Here is a 19509-nt window from a genome sequence, read left to right on the forward strand (position 1 = left end):
ACAATTGATGCTTCTCATTCATCCATTCATACACACACTCACACACCAACGGCGATTGGCTGCCATGCAAGGTACCAACCAGCTCGTCAGGAGCATTTGGGGGTTAGGTGTCTTGCTCAAGGGTGGGACAGGGTGGGATACAAACCAGCAACCCTCCGACTGCCAGACGACTGCTCTTATCACCTGAGCCATTGCTGTCTCCAGCACTTTCAAGCAGATTTCAAATGAAACGGCAGTCCTGAGACCCAGGAGAAACATTATCACACCAGCATTAGAATGTACGAGTAAGAACGTTCTAATCACCTGTGATGTCACACCTTAAAGCAGGGGTCACCACCACGGTGCCCGCGGGCACCAGGTCACCCCCAAGGACCACATGAGTCGCCCGCAGGCCTGTTCTAAAAATATCATAACTCACTAGTGAGCTGCATCTAAAATTTAATTTTATTCTGTTGCTATTTTTTTTTTTATCACACTTGCATTTATATAGATTTAAAAATGACAATATCTTAAAAATATGTTTATTATACATGAAATTTAGATAAGTTTAGGTGAACTCTGACCTACTCTAGTTCAAAGGTCAGTATTCTGCGTGTAACAAAACAAACTGGTAGCCCTTAGTATGACTCAGTACCCATGAAGTAGCTCTCAGTTTCAAAAAGGTTGGTGACCCCTGCCTTAAAGGGTTCATTCCCAAATGCAGCCTGGGCCTGTCAATGATAACGTTTCGCACCATTTGCCGTTTTTCATTGGAAGAAATCAGAAATCAGATTTCATATACGACTAAGCTACTAAGCAACCCACCAACTCTATTTCCCTGATTGCACCTACAGATGATCACACAAAGTGAATTGTGATATGTTTTTACAGGCTCCTGCAGTAGGCTAGCTACATGCCAGTGATTGTCAGCTGGCAGAAATCCATACCGAGTGTGAGTTCTGACAAGGACTTTTCACTTATTACAGTATGTGTGTCAATAAGACCTTTTCGGCACGAACTTAAAGTGGCCATAAAGTGGACTTTAGCATTGCTAGACAATACGTTTGAACTTCACGACGCCGTAGTATGCGATAGCACGGTCACAGTTCGGGCAACGTACGCAATACTGGAAACAGAATAAGAGATCACACACTCTGTTCCACACGGTGTTAGAAAGTGTTCTCCGGTGAGCTTCGTCCAAATGTGGAGTTTCACAAAAGACGGCGGAACCGCGCAGGCGAACCAGTTCTGCGATCAACATGGGTCTCCCTTTAGCTTGTACTGTATGGATGATGAAAAGTTAGTTTGTTCATCCTGTCGACTAGGTAGCGAACACACCGGGCATGATCTCGTTGCAGTGCAGCAAGCTGCGCCAGTACTCAAGGTAGGCTCTGACAATCTTCCCAAAATGTTCCACGGGCTTGTTTGCCTGTTGTCTGATACTTTAGAAAAAGCCAATTTCCCGTATCCTCCATGTGATATTTTGATTTTTTAAATAAACCAAATCGAGGGTTTGGTACGCAACCAGTGTCATTTTCCGAATTTTACAGGAGAGCCAAAACAAAATCAAATATTCTTTTTCCCCTTTTATTTCAATGTAGTTAATGATGTCGAATCCTATATTTTGCCGCTAGATATGTCATCAAGAGCTTTCTTCTGATAGACGATTATACGTATTTGGGCCAAAATGTCCCTTACGCCCCATATGCACCAAACCGTCGAAATATGTAATAATAATTTTAAAATACCCTACACATTATACTCAAAGTATAATGAATTCGGAATTCGCAGGTTTGTCTAAACTCGCATTTCAAAAGTTGTCAGGGTCTTTACTCTAGGAACTGGCAGTAAAATATTCCCGGAGGCTGCGTGGTTTCGTTTCCCCCGAAATGACTAACTTTGGCATTGTGCCTATTGTTCAGCCTTCTCCACACGGTCAATCCGTTTTCTAGAGTATTTCAAAACAATGCATGTATAATCACTGGCCCAGGCTATGCACACATAAATATGGAGGAAGGGACAGATCTTGACATTTTTTGTTCAGGGAAAAAATACGAGTTAAACCAGCTTCAAACCACTGTGTTGCCAACCACAAATTCCCATAGAGATCCATTCAAATCAAAAGAGTTTTAGTATCGCTTGTAGGACAACCTGAAGATACGATATACGGACTCTGATGATGTTGATAGGCCATCAGGAAGACATATCATGCAAAGGATATGCAAACAAGTAATGCAAAACATGACTATTTTATTTTACCTTGATTATTTGTCTCGGCATTGAAATGCATAAAAAGTGAGAAAACATGTCAAAAAAATAAAAACCTTTAAAAACACACACACATGCACGCACACACACAGACATACAGACAGACACACGCATACACGCATGAACACACACACACACACACACATGCACGCACACACACAGACATACAGACAGACACACGCATACACGCATGAACACACACACACACATTCACAGACACACACAGAAACATGCATGCACACAGTCACTCACGCACATGCACACATGTAGCCAAACAGGTTGTGCTTGTTGCCTGTCTGTGTACGTTCCTCTGTGATTCCGTCCAGAGTCAGTGTCTCTGATGTGTGTCATTCCAGAAAATCGTCGGGGATTCTCGAGGGACCTTGACCAAGAAGTTGGAGGGGCATGAAGAAGCTCGCCTCACCTTAAATACGATGAGCCGGCACGTTAAGGTACGACTTACCTTCTGTTTACAGATCTATAAAAACAGTATGACACGCTTGTGGATGAACACCCCTGAAAAATGCATCTGCTGTTTTCTGTTCCAGAGCCAGGCCCAGCAGACGGAGAGAGAGATAAAAGACGAGTTTGAGAAACTCCATCGGTTTCTGCGGGAGGAAGAGGAGGCCAGGATTGCCGCGATGAAGAAGGAAGAGAAGCAGAAGAGTCAGATGATGAAGCAGAGGATTGAGAAGATAACGATGGAGATGTCCTTCATCGCAAACACAATCAGCACCATAGAGAAGGAACTGCAAGCTGAAGACATCTCCTTCCTGCAGGCATGAATAAATTGATATCAGTGCAATCTGACAGTAAAGTTTCACTCAATGTGCAAAAATAAAAATTTAGATCCACGTGAAATATACAAACTTGAGTATTAACATAAGAAAACATTTTTGTAACGTTTTTATTTCATTCCTTTCTCAATTTCCAGGGTTATTCACAAACAATTAAAAGGTATGTCTGTTCTTCTGTGCCCCTCTTAAATTCTTTTTCTCATTCGTCTCACCTCCTGTCTGTCGAGGGCAGCCTGTAGCGTAGTGATGAAGGTAAATGACTGGGACACACAAGGTCGGTGGTTCGATCCCCGGTGTAGCCGCAATAAGATCCGCACAGCCGTTGGTCCCTTGAGCAAGGCCCTTAACCCTGCATTGCTCCAGGGGAGGATTGTCTCCTGCTTACTCCAATTGACTGTGTGTCACTCTGCTTAAGAGTGTCTGCCAAATGCCAATAATATAATATAATGGTGGTAAAATAAAAGAATAATGTGCCAAATACCCAGTACACCCAAGCAGCACTGATCCCGGGCTTTCCCCCTCAGGATCTGGCAATCCCTGCAGGATCCTCAGAGCTCTGGAATGTTCTCCAGCGGTGTGACCCAGTTAATTAATCGGATGAAGACTTCATTCTCGACACCAGGGCAGGTAAAACATCATTCCTTTTTCTCTCTCAAATATCGCCCCCTGCAGGTGCAAGGTGCAAAGCTGGAAAAACAACTGGCCTAAATTACTCTGGGAATCAAATTCTGCTTTACCTTTCATTACAAATGCAGTTTCATACACAATACACAATGTAAACATTGTGACTATAAACACAAGACTGTTTTTCTTGTTTTGTAGATCCATAATGACACCTTGACAAGGTAAGATTGGTGGGGCACAAAAATACCCTTTCAACTAATCACTGATCTCGACCTCTCTAAATTTATTTTCCTTGATTAAGAAACATGCCAGAAATACGACTAATCAATTGACAAGTAACAAACACAGCTTCTTCATATTATGTTAGGGGGATTAAATAATAAATTCAACCCTGACCTGTGGTGACATGGCTCAGGCAGTAAGAGCAGTCGTCTGGCAGTCGGAGGGTTGCCGGTTCGATCCCTGGCCCGGGCTGTGTCGAAGTGTCCCTGAGCAAGACACCTAACCTCCTGATGAGCTGGTCGGTGCTTTGTATGGCAGCCAATCGCCGTTGGTGGGTGAATGGGTGAATGGGTGAATGAGAAGCATCAATTGTGCAGCGCTTTGGATAAAGGTGCTATATAAATGCCAACCATTTGCCTGATATTTTACACAGGATCTACGGCACACCGCCGAAACCTGAGCCAATCACAAACGGTTTGATTGATGTGGCCAAACACCTGGGCAATCTCAAGTACAGGGTCTGGGAGAAGATGCTGGGGACTCTGCACTACAGTGAGTCCTAGATGTTACTGGCAGTTATTACTTACTAATATCAAACCTATTATACTTGTGAGCAGCTAACATGCTTCAGCTACAAGTTTGAAAATGAGACCTTTTCAGTTTTTAATTGTATGTTAAGGTACAGAATGAGAGCTACACAAAGTATCACTTGGTGAGATTGAGTAAATACCCCTGGAGATATGATTGATTGAATGTTGCATTTTTGCAAAACACAGTTTTGAGAAAAGTGGCTTTTAATGATTTTGTTGTGAATTTAACCCTTTCTCACTGCAAAATACATTAAAGACAATATGTGAAATAATTATATCTGTGTAGTGCCTAACCCAAAGCTTGCTTTGATTAGGATGGTGTTTTAAAACATAGTTTGTGGAAAATATGAAATACATATTGCAGGACTCAACACTTCCCTCATTATTTTGTCATGACTCTCCCCAGTATCATGCAGTTAACCAGGATGTGGAAATCCAATGTGTCATTATACCAAAGCACACACTAGTCCAGCATATAGTGGCTATAGGAATCACACCTACATGATACAAAGTTTTACAAGCATAGTGATTGTATGATATCGTTCCACAATGTTCCACTGTATGGTTCTGTGAAGTGTAATTTGGAAGATGGAGGAAGCATGTACACTCAGTGAGCACTTTATTAGACTTCTACTGCTGTAGCCTATCCACTTAGAGTTATGATGCGTTGTGTGTTCAGAGATGCTCTTCTGCATACCACTGTTGTAGTGTGTGGTTATTTGCATTACTGTCACCTTCTTGTCAGCTTTGACGTCTCTCACTAACAAGGCATTGCTGTCTGCAGAACTGCTGCTAACTGGTTTGTTTTTTAGTTTTTTGCACCATTCTTTGCAAATTCTAGAGACTAGTGTTCATGAAAATCCCAGGAGATCAGCAGTTTCTGAGATACTAAAACCACCCCTGTCTGCCACCAACAATCATTCCATGGTTTCCACAAAAGTTTGTTTTGGACAGCAAAATGTATGATGATCGAATTTAGAAAATTTGGTGAATGGTAGATCTAATATTCAGAAATGCGATTCTGGTATTAACTCAATTTGGACAGCATAACGATTTTTGTAACGTTTTTTGCCTTTTGCTTCTTTTTTACGCTCAAATAATTGATATGTGTCTCCTTCTAGAGCGAGAGAACAGGGTCGGCACTGACCGTTCCAATAGCACACATCTATCTCTCTCTCTTTCTCCAGCTCTTGTGACTCTGGACCCCAACACTGCTACTCCGTGTCTCTCTCTCTCTCGGGAACTGACCACTATGAAGTTCTGTACAGACAACCCTCAGCTCCCCGACAACCCAGAGAGGTTCACCTTCGGAGCCAAAATATTGGGGTCCCAAGGCTTCACCTCCGGGATACACCGGTGGGACGTGGAGGTGGGGGACAACTCCAACTGGGCGGTGGGAGTGGCCACACAACCTATTGAGAGGAAGGGAGAAACCACTGGGCAGGTTTTAGCCCTGTACAACATGAATGGTCACTACCATACCACTGGAATGGGGCTCATTTCAGTGAGATATAAGCTACGTAGGGTGCGGGTTGAACTGGACTGGAACAGGGGAAACGTGACCTTCTCTGACCCAGGCTGTTCTGGCCCCATCACTGCCATGAACTTCTCTCACAGAGAGCGGCTGTTTCCATATTTCCAGAGCTTGTGTGAGGAACACCCTCTGCAGATCTCTCCAGACGAGGTCAGCATCACTATAGAAGCTCCAAAGTATGGAATAAGGTATATTGTTTCTGGAATGTTTAATTGGCTTGGTTCAAAAATGAATTAAAGCCTCAAAGTATGAGATGACATATGTGTGATTAGATGTGGTTGTAACTGAACATTCCAATGCTGATGTAACAATCACTAATGGTAATAGAAAGCAACGGAGTTCTAGAACACCGACTATGGAAAAAAAAAACATTCTTCAAAGGGCTAGAAGCCAAAAAACTCAAAGTGTCAGAACTCATACTGCCCACACCAGGACGATGTAGTATTGGTTTTCCTTACATATGTCACATGGAAATCAGCTGTGCAGCTGTATAGTGCGCTCCCAGTGTTCCATAGAACACATTTGTAGGCCTTTAGCTCTCATGTTTAGAAATTGCCTACTATTCTTTAACAAAATTGAATTATTTTCCTGCTTATAAATGTAGAAATGGTATATTCTCATCTTTCAAATTGCTTGATCAGGCTTTCTATATGGCAGGTATTCACACTCTACTGTCTCTATATGTATCATTGTGTAGACTAATTACTACTATATTGCAACATTTATATAATATAATACAATACTTTTATTCAACTGCTTTGTAGGGTAAATGTTCTTATTTTCTGTAACTGCATTTTCTGGCTGTGGATTGCTTAATATTATTTGATTTAATGTACTCTACTTAATTAGTATTTGAATGTAGACTTTGTAAACAAATTAACTATGAGATGCTTCCATAAACTATTCTGTGAATTTAAAGTGAGATGCATGAATGAAGACGATGGTAATTATTGCATGTAATTATTCTGAATAAACTATCATTTTAATAAGCTACAAATTTAAGTGTGGGTCTACCTCTTTTTGTATATTACCGTAAATCCTTTATTTACTTAGGCTGCACAAAGCACAGGCCTTTATTTGGGGCAGGCTTGTATTTGAGGCAGGCCTTTATTTCTTATTAGGCTTCTGGTGTAGAATTTTATTCTTAGAAATAAAGTAAAAGGCTACACTTAAAGTGGGCCAACACTGTTCAACACTTCCTGTAACCGTTCAGAAATCAATTAGTGTAGTCTAATCAGGAAACCTCTAGGGTCTAGGGTCTAGGGTCCCTCTAGGGTCTTTCAGCGAACTTATCCCTGGTTATGGGTATGCACTTTCATAGTGTCAGTCTTAACAGACTTAGTTTATTGCAAATATTCTCAAACACAATAAATCACATGCAAGCCCAGAATCCATAAAATAACAACTTGCCAGACACGCCTTCATGAACAATAACAAATTAGCGTAGATAACAGCAAGTTAAGGATCTTTTTTTCCTAAAGTGCGTTTTATTTTGAGACATGCGTTTCGTTTGGAGCAGCATACCGGCAGGCTATCAAAAGATTTTCGCTTTGGTTTGGGATTTAATTTACTTTTGGACTGTTTGATTCTATTGCTAAATGTTGGGACTGATGGGCACTGAAATCTGGGGGGTATTTGATGGTTCATTGTTAAGTTTTATGTAGTTGAAAGAGTGTCGGGATTTCCACCCGTCTGTTTATTGCGAGCCAAGGCAGCCGCTTTCATTCATTCATTGAACGTGCGCTGTGCTGTAAATATATGGAAACCTTATTGCGTAGCCAAGTAGCCTAAATTGAGTTAAGTTTTATTAAATTCGTAGGCTGGAATTTTTTAACGCATGTAAACAGTATTTCAACATTTTTTAGATTATTAAAAACACGGGTCGGCGACCCTGGTCCTGGAGAGCCGCAGGGTCTGCTGGTTTTTGTTATCGCCTTAATACCAGCAACTGATTCATACCCAAGAAACCAGGTGAGGCGAGTTAACTGTGTAATCCACTGCTTTAATCGATCAATTAAGTGCTGAGTAACGACAAAAGCCAGCACACCCTGCGGCTCTCCAGGACCAGGGTTGCCGACCCCTGGTTTAGACGAACGGACAGATATTAAAGATATTTTTAGGCCTTTTTCAGCTTTATTGGACAGTATAGTATAGAGAGACAGGAAGAATGGGAGCGCGGGAGCCGCGTATTGTTTAGCTAAAACTCCCTAAACCGAAACCCATTCGTTCTCGATGGTAGTCCTAAACCACTACGGATGTAATATATTTTCCGCCACCGCGTTGAACCCGACGGAGCCCTGGCGCTATTTCCCGTTTTCCGCCGCGCCCAATGAGAAGACGGAATGAGAGAGAGAGAGAGAGAGAGAGAGAGAGAGAGAGAGAGAGAGAGAGAGAGAGAGAGAGAGAGAGAGAGAGAGAGAGAGAGAGAGAGAGAGAGAGAGAGAGAGAGAGAGAGAGAGAGAGAGAGGAGAGAGAGAGAGAGAGAGAGAGAGGAGAGAGAGAGAGAGAGAGAGAGAGAGAGAGAGAGAGAGAGAGAGAGAGAGAGAGAGAGAGACTTAAGTCATCTGGATCGCCGATCCTGTCGTCAGTCAGTCTACTTATTAAGGTAAGTTACCTCATCCGATTGCAACACGACGTTAATTTATTGTGAACGTAATTTATTGGTAACCTTTCGTCGCGCAAATGTAAAGTGGCACAACGTTTATGAAAAGCTACTTTTGAATAATGTCGATGGGAAAAGTTTTTGGTAGCTGTCTGGGTAGCTAGTAGTGGGAGTCATTTGTAAAGTTAACTTTTACGGTATCTAGGGACGCTGTTCACAGCAGCCGTGGTATCTAGGGACGCTGTTCACAGCAGCTGTGGGTGTAACGTTACTACGAAGTTAGATTACTACGAGGGGGTAGCGATTATTATTATTATTATTATTATTATTATTATTATTATTATTATTATTATTTTTGTTGTTGTTGTTATTACTATTGGCACTTTTTGTACACCTGTTTCATTCTACAGATGTAATAGTGCATACATACAAATATCACACATTTACAGTTCAGCTTGTGTGGTCTAAGCTGCTCTGACTTTTGTTAAAATTTAAATAATCTTTTTGTCCAAAAGATTTTTTACCTGTCAAATATGGTTATTTCTCATGAACAATTACATGTCCTCTGAGCAATGTCTTGTCTATTTCTTCAGCTTCAGCACCTGCTGCAGTCACCAGAGCGCCAATTAAGTCTACAGACAGAGGTATGGAGAGGCTATCCTCTCATAACAAATATTTTATTACTTTGGTTTGTTTTTTTGGCCGTGTTCTGCCTGTCTTCTTTACTTCGTTACGTTCTATGAAGAGAGAACCTTGCAGTGTCAAACATCTTTTAATGGATTGGCGAGTTTACAATTGTAATCTCTGAAATATAGCATTTATAAAAAGGGATAAAAATGGTTTCAGAATGTGAGTTTGACTCTTTCCAATGTGACTTTTTCCTTCAGAGCTGAGTGGTCCCACATCAACAGTGTCCAGAGGCAGTCCTGTATATGTGCATGCCTCCTCCTTGCGTGGTAAATATATTCATAACCATTACATCACTTTAGTTGTTTATGCTGAAATTAGATCCTAACATAGATTTGTCTTTGCCTGAATAGCTTCTCCTGCACCATGTACAGCCTCCAAAAATCAGCCCGCAGCCATTTGTCAAGATGTACCTTCAGTGCCAGTGAAGGCCCCCATTCCAGTCCCAGTGGAACTTCTGCGCGTGTTCGTGGCGCTCACTGAAGCAGTAGCGCAAAGTATGGCATTGAATCTTACCCAATAGTAAATACTCTGTGAAGAGCCATCATTCATTATATTTACTTTTTATTTCTTACTTCCTTTGTGATAATATACTACAATTGTGGAAATTATACAATAGTTTGACTGATGACCCTTTGTCTCAAAGTTCACAGTGGAGTTGCTACAACAGCGCCACATCTCTCTGTCTCTGACAATATGTCCTGTTTTACATCCTCCAGCCCCTGCCACACATGAGCCAGAGACACGACTGGATGAAGGTGAGCCTCACTCTGTAAAAACACAACTGAAGTGATTGTTGAGTGTTATTGTGTCAGCTCTTAGATACTTTGTTAATTTAGTGTTTTAAGTCAGTAACCCCATACTTTGTGTTTTGTAGCAGTAATACAGCCAGCAACAACTTCTCCTGCCCAGCTAAGGTATTTTCCAATACCAAGCACAAGGCATGGCAAGGGAGATGACCTGGAGTGAGTTTCAGACCACTGCCTTTTATGAAAAGGATAACAAAGAAAACAAAGATCAATTATCTTGATCAACTGAGAGAGGAAAATGAAGCACACACGTGTGCACACAGACACGAGCATGTACACACACACACAAACGCACACGCATACACACACGCACGCACACACACACACTCGCACGCACGAACGCACAGACATGCGCATGTACACACACACACGCACACACACAGATACACACAGTGCTTCCAGGCCCCCACCCCCCAACATTGAACATTGGAACATTGTAAAATGCCTTTTTTTGGGAAAGGTTTATATATTCGTTCCCTTTGTTTAAGTGTATGTTTGTGCTGTTGCCGCACAGTTTTTTTACATAGATGTTGCATACCTAGTAATGAAAGAGTTTGTATTGTATAAGGGTGTCTTAATATGTGTGTGTATTGGGTACTGTATCAGGATGTGTATGCGTGTCTGTTAATATCACTGAAATTAAAAAATTATGTTTGTATTAAAGCAATGACTCCAGTGTTGATATGTGTAGGAATTTGGTCCTTTGTGAATTAAAACTTGTAGTCCAAAATTCAGATCAATAACAATTTATTAATTCAGCAAAAATAGTCTTAATTACAGAATGAAGCGTATCATTTCAATCACAAAATCATGTTGTATGAGAATGAGCTTTTATGCCCCAAACCTCCTGAAGTAAAATGCTGAAATAAAATGCAGGTCCCGTCCCTGATGAGGTGACAGGCGGACGAATATGCATTATTTTGTACGCATGTGATGTGGAAGGAAACCAAATGGTTGTTCCTAACCCCCTTTGATCATCGAGTAGGGTTGAGGTGTTGGGTGACCATCAAAGAACACTGAAGCAGGAAATGTATTCTTCTTGATGATATTCATTTTTATGATTATTTTACTGAAATGTCAAGAAACTAAACTTTTTTTCTTGAACCACTTTGTGTAATATAACCAATCAACTAAGAACATTTTGATTTAAATTATCAAAAGATCAAAATAAAATGACCTTGAAGAGAGTCATGCTCTTTGTGCAGTTGAAGGTGGTTTTATCAATGAAATAATTGTTAGGCCTATTTATCTCTTAGGCTCCTGTATAAAATCACTGAATCAAAAATCATTATGCTCACGATCGCAAAGCATTCAAATATCAAATATCTAATGAGTGTCAGGACCTCAAAGGAATGAATCTTTCTTTGTTGATGAGCAAATTATGGAATTATACAAAACAAATATTAAATGAAAAAAAAATTTTAAATTATGAAAAGTTTTTTACTGAAAATCTGCTAGAACAGCATTTGTCACAGATACAGGCCAATGCACTCTGGATTCAGTGGACTTTATCTTAATCCCGCTATTAGGAATGGCTTTGAATACCCTTTTCAGGCTGTTATCTGAGGGGGGAAACAAATGTACATTCCAAAAACAGGAATCGTACTCACAACTAGAATTGAGTATTACACCCATCAGCATTGTCACTTTATATTTATATATTTTCCTTTTTATGAGTTGCTATAAAAGGTTATTGTACAACATCACTTGAGTGGATCACATTAACTTAAAAAGGTGAGGTTTATAATGTTTAAATAACAGCCGGGGCTGGATTCGAAACATTATTTCAAGAGAGGGGTCACCTTCGGTCAAAAAATCTGTTACGGCAATCCGCGACTGGCCGGAGCGAGAGAGAGGGGAAAACATGCGACAAATGTCGGACGGTCGGATTCGAACCGCCGACGTCGCGGCTCGCAATGAGCATACGGTTAGTGCTCTACAGGCTGCGCCACCGAGACACCCGGGCAGGGAATCTTTTAACAACATTCTACAGTGATACAGCGGTGTTATAACGTGTTTGATATCGAAAACTCGGTCAGAGTTTACGACGAGGATACATGCTAGTTAGCTCGACGTAGCTTGCCGTTGGAGGATCCAAGGACTTTGTATAAGAGTAGCCAGCCCGGTCACTTCTTCACACATCGTCTCCAAGATCTCCGAGGACCGCAGTGACGACGTCTCCACACACAGCGCCGCCGACATTGCGTTGCTATCGTGGTGAGGAGGACAACCAGCGCAAGTTTGTTTTGGTTTCTCTCGCGGCACTTTGGGCGCGAAGCAGCCATTTTGTTTGAGGCTTCACCGAACGCTAGCATCGATACAGGCCTGCATCTCTCTGCTGACAACTGGTTGCTTACCCAATGTTACTGCATTTAGGTTATATATTTGCCGGCGTAGTTTTAGGTTTGAAACTAAAAGTGTGGTTTAAATATGTTGACTGAACTGTGTTTTGAGTGAATGCATAGCAGTTAAAGAACTGAAAAGCAAGCCATTCATTTGTGTTTATCTGTTATATTTATATGTGTATATTTGTATATAACATCTTTTTCAAGTAAATAGTTTAAACTTCTCTTGGATATTTGCCTGTCTGTGGGTAGCTTATTTGATACCGAGAGTAAGCTAACAGTGAAAAGGTTTACAGTAGCCTACATTTAGTGAATTATTTCATTAGAGCATTGATTAACACTAGAGAGAGTGATCTCTCGCTATATAGGAATTCGGGGAGCGCACTCCACACTAATAGCCAGACACGCTAGGGGGCGCTACATGTATACTGCTTCAGCCTTTGGCAAGCTACTTGGAAGGGGGCGGGAAGCGACTGGTAGCTTGAGAACAACGTGTTGGACAACGACTTTTCATTGGCAACAGTATTAAACCAACCATCAACATAAAATATTACGAAGAGCTCTTTTATTTCATTGAGTTAAATCGAAACAATGTCTTCTAGTGTTCATGGACTGATAGCCCTACTGGTAGGCAATATTACCCCGGCTTGTATTTGGGGGCCGGCCTTTATTTGTCTGAATCGGCCACGCCCCCGGCTATTATCCGAGGCCCGGCTTCAAACAGAATCCCGGACACAATTTGAGGATTTACTGTAGGAAACTTTTTAGTTTTTTTTAATTATGTAACCACAACGTCGGTCAGGTGTTCAGTAAGTCCCAGGCCTGCTCCCTGCCTCCTCACTGCTCGTACGACTGTCGACCTGCTTCCCGACACCACTCCCCCTAGAGGTCATCTGTTCTCCTTGTCTGCCCCAGTGACCCAAGCCCTGGAGAAATACATTAACGAGTCCCTGGCTGCTGGTCTCATCCATCCCTCCTCTTCTCCAGCCGGTGCTGGCTTCTTTTTCATGGAGATGAAGGACAAGTCCCTCCATCCCTGCATCGACAACCATGGACTTAATGACATCACAGTCAAAAACCAATATCCCATTCCTCTGGTCTCATCTGCTTTCTTGTCACTGCAAGGCTGCCAGTTCTTCACTAAGCTGGAACTCCACTATGCTTCCCACCTTGTCTGTGACGTGGACGAGTGGAAGACGGCCTTCAATACCCCCAGTGGCCACTATAAGTACCTGGTCCTGCCTTTTGGACTCACTAACGCCCCCGCTGTCTTCCAGAACCTCATCAGCAACGTCCTCAAGTTTGTATTTGTGTACCTGGACGACATACTCATCTTTGGAAGAACACATGAGTCACGTCCGCCACGTCCTCCAACGTCTCCTGGAGAATTAGTTATTCATAAAAGCAGATAAGTGTGAATTCCACCGCTCCACCAACTAGTTCCTTGGCTTTGTTGTCTCCAGGGGGCAGATCAAAATGGCTCCCGAGAAGACCACCACGGTAGCTAATTGTCCTGAGCTAAAGAAACACTTCCCCTCGAGGTGGACGCGGTACTATCCCAGATATCCCTGGACAATAAGGTACACCCCTGTGCCTTCTTCTCTCGCTGCCTCTCACACTCAGAGAGAAACTACTGCATTAGTGACTGTGAGCTCCTGGCGGTGAAGCTAGCATTTGAAGAGTGGCGCCACCTTCTGGGGGGAACTGCCATCCCGCTCATTGTCTGGACCGACCACTGCAACCTGGAGTACCTGAGTTTGACCAAGAGACTGAACCCCCGTCAGGCCCGGTGGTGCCTGTTTTTTAAGTGTTCTGCCTGGCGACCACGGCTTGCCCCTGGAGGCGACCACGGCTTGCCCCTGGAGGTGATTCTCCACCCCTAGAGCAACGGGCAGATGGAGCCCATGAACCTGGAGTTGGAAAAAACCCTACGCTGCTAGGTGGAAAAATTGCCTTCCTCATGGATCGACTCTCTCCCTTGGAGGGAGTACGCCCACAATTTGCTACCCGTCTCCTCCACCGGTCTGTCCCCTTTCGCCTGCTGCCTGGGCTATCAGTCACCCCTGTTCCCCTGAATATATGTTCTGCCTGGGCTATTGGGTTTGTTCTGGTGCCTGACAAGAGCTTTAAAAAAACCACCAATAATACACCAAATAAATCAAACAAGTTGCACTGATTCTGTGGTTATTCCGTCGGAACCTGGCATTCCCTGCAGGATCCTCAGGATTCTACCCAAAGCTCGTGACCATAGGTGAGGGTTGGGACGTAGATCGACCAGTAAATCGAGAGCTTCTCCTTCCGGCTCAGCTCCCTCTTCACCACGACGGTCCGGTGCAACGCCCACATTACTGCTGACGCTGCACCGATCCGCCTGCCGATCTCACGCTCCCTTCTACCCTCACTCGTGAACAAGACCCCGAGATATTTGAACTCCTTCACTTGGGGCAAAGACTCATTCCCAACCCGGAGTGAGCAATCCACCGTTTTCTGGCAGAGAACTATAGCCTCGGACTTGGAGGTGCTGACTCTCATCCCGGCCGCTTCACACTCGGCTGCAAACCACTCCAGTGCGTGCTGAAGGTCACGGTCCGATGGAAGCCAGCAGAACCACATCATCCGCAAAAAGCAGAGATGCGATTCTGAGGTCACCAAACCGGACACTCTCCTCACCTCGGCTGCGCCTTGAGGTCCTGTCCATGAATACCACAAACAGGACCGGTGACAAGGGGCAACCTTGGCGGAGTCCAACACCCACAGGAAATGTGCTTGACTTTGTGCCGAGAATGCGGACACAGCTCTCACTTTGGTTATACAGGGACCAGATGGCTCGTAACAACGACCCCATACTCCCGCAGTACACCCCACAGGGTTCGCCGGGGGACACGGTCGACAGCCTTCTCCAAGTCCACAAAGCACATGTGGACTGGATGGGCAAACTCCCATGACCCCGCCAGCAACCCTGCCAAGGTAAAGAGCTGGTCCACTGTTCCACGACCAGGACGGAAGCCACATTGCTCCTCCTGAATCCGAGGTTCGACCGTCGGTCGGAGCCTCCTTTCCAGCACCCTAGAGTAAGCTTTCCCAGGGAGGCTGAGGAGTGTGATACCCCGATAATTGGAGCACACCCTCCGGTCCCCCTTCTTGAAAATGGGGACCACCACCCCGGTCTGCCACTGCAGGTACTGTCCCCAACCTCCACGCGACACTGAAGAGGCGTGTCAGCCAAGACAGCCCAACAATGTCCAGAGCCTTCAGCATCTCAGGGCGAATCTCATCTACACCCGGTGACTTGCCACTGAGGAGCTTTTTGACTACCTCAGCAACTTCCGCCAGGGATATAGGTGCAGATTCCCCTGAGTCTTCAGGCTCTGCCTCTTCCACAGAGGACGTGTTGTTCGGGTTCAGGAGCTCCTCGAAGTGCTCTTTCCACCGCCCGACAATATCCCCAGTCCGGGTCAGCAGTTCTCCTCCCCTGCTGAAAACAGCCTGAGACAAGCCCTGCTTTCCCTTTCTGAGTCGTCGGATGGTTTGCCAGAACTTCCTCGAGGCCAACCGAAAGTCCTTCTCCATAGCCTCCCCCCCAACTCCTCCTATACCCGGGTTTTTGCTTCAGCGACTGCCGAAGCTGCAGCCCTTCTGGCCACCCGGTACCTGTCTGCTGCTTCAGGGGACCCCCGGGCCAGCCAAGCCCGAAAGGCCTCCTTCTTCAGCTTGACGGCCTCCCTCACCGCTGGTGTCCACCAGCGGGTTCTTGGGTTGCCACCCTGACAGGCACCGATGACCTTCTGGCCACAGCTCCTGCTTGCCGCCTCTGCAATGGAGGCTTTGAACATGGCCCACTCGGAACTCCATGTCCCCAGCTTCCCCCGGGATGCGTGAGAAGTTCTTCCGGAGGTGGGAGTTGAAAACCTCGTGAACAGGCGCCTCCGCCAGACGTTCCCAGTTCACCCTCACTACACGTTTGGGTTTACCGGGTCTGTCCGGCAGCCTCCCCGGCCACTTGATCCAACTCACCACCAGGTGGTGATCAGTTGACAGCTCTGCACCTCTCTTCACCCGAGTGTCCAAGACATACGACCGCAGGTCTGATGATACGACCACAAAGTCGATCATCGATCTTTGGCCTAAGGTGCTCTGGTACCAAGTACACTTATGAGCTACCCTATGCTCGAACATGGTGTTTGTTATCGACAATCCATGACCAGCACAGAAGTCCAATAACAAAATACCACTTGGGTTCAGATCAGGCAGGCCATTCCTCCCAATCACCCCCCTCCAGGTTTCTCCGTCATTGCCCACGTGAGCATTGAAGTCGCCCAGCAGAGCTATGGAACCTGCTTCATGCGATTATCTAATTAGCCAATTGTGCAATGTGCAATGCAATGTCAGAGGCACTGCAGTGCAATGCATACAGTCATGTAGATACAGGTCAGGTGCTTCAGTTAATGTTCACATCAACCATCAGGATGGGGAAAAAATGTGATGCAAGTGACTTCAACTGCTGATCTTTCACACACACACTAGTCTCAAGAGTTTGCAAAGAATGGTGCAAAAAACCCAGTGAGCAGCAGTTCTGCAGACAGAAATGCCTTGTTAATGAGAGACTTCAGAGGGGAATGTACAGACTGGTCAAAGCTGACAGGAAGGTGACAGTAACACAAATAACCATACATTAGTGGTATGCAGAAGAGCATCTCTGAACACACAACGCATCATAACTCCAAGTGGATAGGCTACAGCAATAGAAGTCTAAAAAAATAAGTCTAATAAATACCTCAAAGTGCTCACTGAGTGTATATTGTTACATTTTTCGCAGCAATACTGCGGGGTCCCATATGGTTTGATGACATTTCAACCTAAATTTTCTCTCTTTGAGAATTGATGCACAGCGACATGAAAAAGTATTTGCCCCCTGCCTGATTTCCTCTATTCATGCAGATTTGTCACACTGAATGGTTTCAGATCTTGGCAGAAGCCTGGATCAGCACTGACCACAACATACCGGAGTGCAGAGTAGTACCAATTGTGGTTTGCTGATCTGAGACCCATATCTCTCTCTCTCTCTCTGTTCTGTACGAACAACCCTCAGCTCCCCAACAACCCGGAGAGGTTCACCTTCGGAGCCAAAATTCCCAGGGCTTCACCTCCGGGAGACACCAGTGGGGCGTGGAGGTGGAGGACAACTCCAACTGGGCAGTGGGAGTGGCCAAACAGTCTGTCCTGAGGAAGGCCCGAACCATTCAGGGTCAAGAGGTGGTGAGAACGGCGGGCGTTTCAGCCCTGCAGTTTAGGAACGGTCGCTATGCTACCGAAATGGGGCCCGTCTCAGTGCAAAGTAAGTCACGGAGGGTGCAGGTAGACCTGGACTGGGACAGCGGAAACGTGACCTTTCATGACTCATTCAGTAACTGCCACATCGCTACCATAAAATCAAAATTTACAGAGCCGGTGTTTCCATAGTTCTACAGCTCGTGCAAGGAGCAGCCCCTGCAGGTCGCTCCAGAGAAGGTCAGCTTCAGTGTCGGGGCTCCGAAGAAAAATACCTTCTTTCCTTTTCTTTCTCTTTTTCTTATCTTTTTTGTGACCAATTTTTGGCTGACCAGCATACGAAAAAATGCATGAACTGCAGAATGGCTGTTAAGGTGAAATTCTTACGGATCTTATGGGGATCGAACCACCAACCTTGCGGGACCCAGTCATGTACCTTAACCACCGCCGCAATAGCAGCGGTTGCTGATGGAATGCTACACTGTCTGATTTTCTGAACTATTGTATTGGTGCAGTAACTGGGCTTGTATTTTTGTTGATTTTTGGAATGATGCTCATGCTTTCACAGTTTCATCCTCATAGGAATGGATAGAGGAAAATTATTACATTACTGGCATTTGGCAGACACTCCTATCCAACGGCTGTGCGGATTTTATTGTGGCTACACTGGGATTCGAACCACCAACCTCGCCTGTCCCAGTCATTTACCTTCAGATGTCTTGTTTAGAAACAGTATACTTCACTGTTATATTATTTTCCTGTTAATGAATTGGATGACCATGAATGCAATAAAAAAATTGCTTAGGGCCTTTACTAATTTCAGTGTCAATCTTTCAAATAGTATGTTCAGGCTTTCTATAGGTCAAATGTTTTAACCACACTCTGCTCTCCCAATGTGTAGTATTATACTGGATAGAATATTATTTATACATTTAGTCGATTTAATGGAAAAAGTCCCTTATATCCTTTAACTGCATTCCCTGGCTGTGGATTGCTTAATTTTGGTTGTCTAAATGTGTGACCGAATTAGAATGAGTTGAATGTGGAATTTGTGAATTAACTAATAAGCAGATGCCTACAAGATGTCTTCTGTGAATTTAAAGTGAGATGCATGGATGAAGGCTGAGGGTAAAATGTCTGCATGTAATTATTCTGAATAAAAGATATACATTTGAGGATGGACTTCCCTCTTTTTCTATTTTTGTAATTAAATATCTTTCTTGTTGAATGCTTGGAAAAACCTTTCATTTGTTGGTGTTTCACAAATGGAAGAATGCTTTTCATGTTTTTTTGTCAACTGTCACTCTTATTTACAGTGCAGTCCACAAATATTTGGACAGTGACACATCTTTGGTTGTCTTGGCTCTCTTCTCCAGCACTTTGGATTTCAAATGAAACGGCGGTCCTGAGACCCAGGAGAAACATTATCACATCAGCATTAGAATGGACAAGTCAGAACGTTCTCATCACCTGTGATGTCACACCTTAAAGGGCTCATTCCCAACTGCAGCCTGGGCCTGTCAATGATAATGTTTCGCACCATTTGCCGTTTTTCATTGGAAGAAATCAGAAATCAGATTTCAGAAACTTCTAAGCTACTAAGCAACCCACCAACTCTATTTCCCTGATTGCACCTACCGATGATCACACAAAGTGAATTCTGTTGCTTGTTTCATCAAATGTGTGGGCGATTGGATTGTGATGTTTTCATATACTCTTTGGATTGTGATATGTTTTTACAGGCTCCTGCAGTAGGCTAGCTACATGCCAGTGAAAGTCAGCTG

General features: G+C 44.0%; 1 protein-coding gene and 1 long non-coding RNA gene across 2 annotated transcripts; both read left to right on the forward strand.

The window, feature by feature from the left end:
* The first annotated feature begins 1124 nt into the window (after positions 1–1124).
* LOC133121336 (E3 ubiquitin-protein ligase TRIM35-like) lies at positions 1125–9246 on the forward strand. Its single transcript, XM_061230537.1, has 9 exons — positions 1125–1363; positions 2604–2699; positions 2796–3026; positions 3182–3204; positions 3569–3671; positions 3867–3889; positions 4324–4442; positions 5668–6190; positions 9210–9246. The coding sequence occupies exons 1-9, from the start codon at positions 1181–1183 to the stop codon at positions 9244–9246; spliced, it is 1338 nt and encodes a 445-aa protein (XP_061086521.1). The 5' UTR covers positions 1125–1180.
* A 425-nt stretch (positions 9247–9671) lies between these two features.
* Positions 9672–10639, forward strand: LOC133111470 (uncharacterized). The gene is made up of 3 exons (XR_009704996.1): positions 9672–9800; positions 10023–10061; positions 10181–10639. It is a non-coding gene; the product is annotated as an uncharacterized LOC133111470 (long non-coding RNA).
* Positions 10640–19509: the final 8870 nt, after the last annotated feature.

This window comes from Conger conger, chromosome 2 (assembly GCF_963514075.1).
Source record: "Conger conger chromosome 2, fConCon1.1, whole genome shotgun sequence".
NCBI classification, from domain to species: Eukaryota; Metazoa; Chordata; class Actinopteri; order Anguilliformes; family Congridae; genus Conger; species Conger conger.

What these genes read in the sequence shown, in the direction of transcription:
- LOC133121336 (XM_061230537.1), top strand. Translation starts at nt 1,181, where the DNA reads ATGTGGAGTTTCACAAAAGACGGCGGAACCGCGCAGGCGAACCAGTTC. An exon ending in AAGACATCTCCTTCCTGCAG is followed by an intron (nt 3,027 to 3,181) that starts GCATGAATAAAT and finishes CTCAATTTCCAG; the next exon opens with GGTTATTCACAAACAATTAA. An exon ending in CATTCTCGACACCAGGGCAG is followed by an intron (nt 3,672 to 3,866) that starts GTAAAACATCAT and finishes CTTGTTTTGTAG; the next exon opens with ATCCATAATGACACCTTGAC.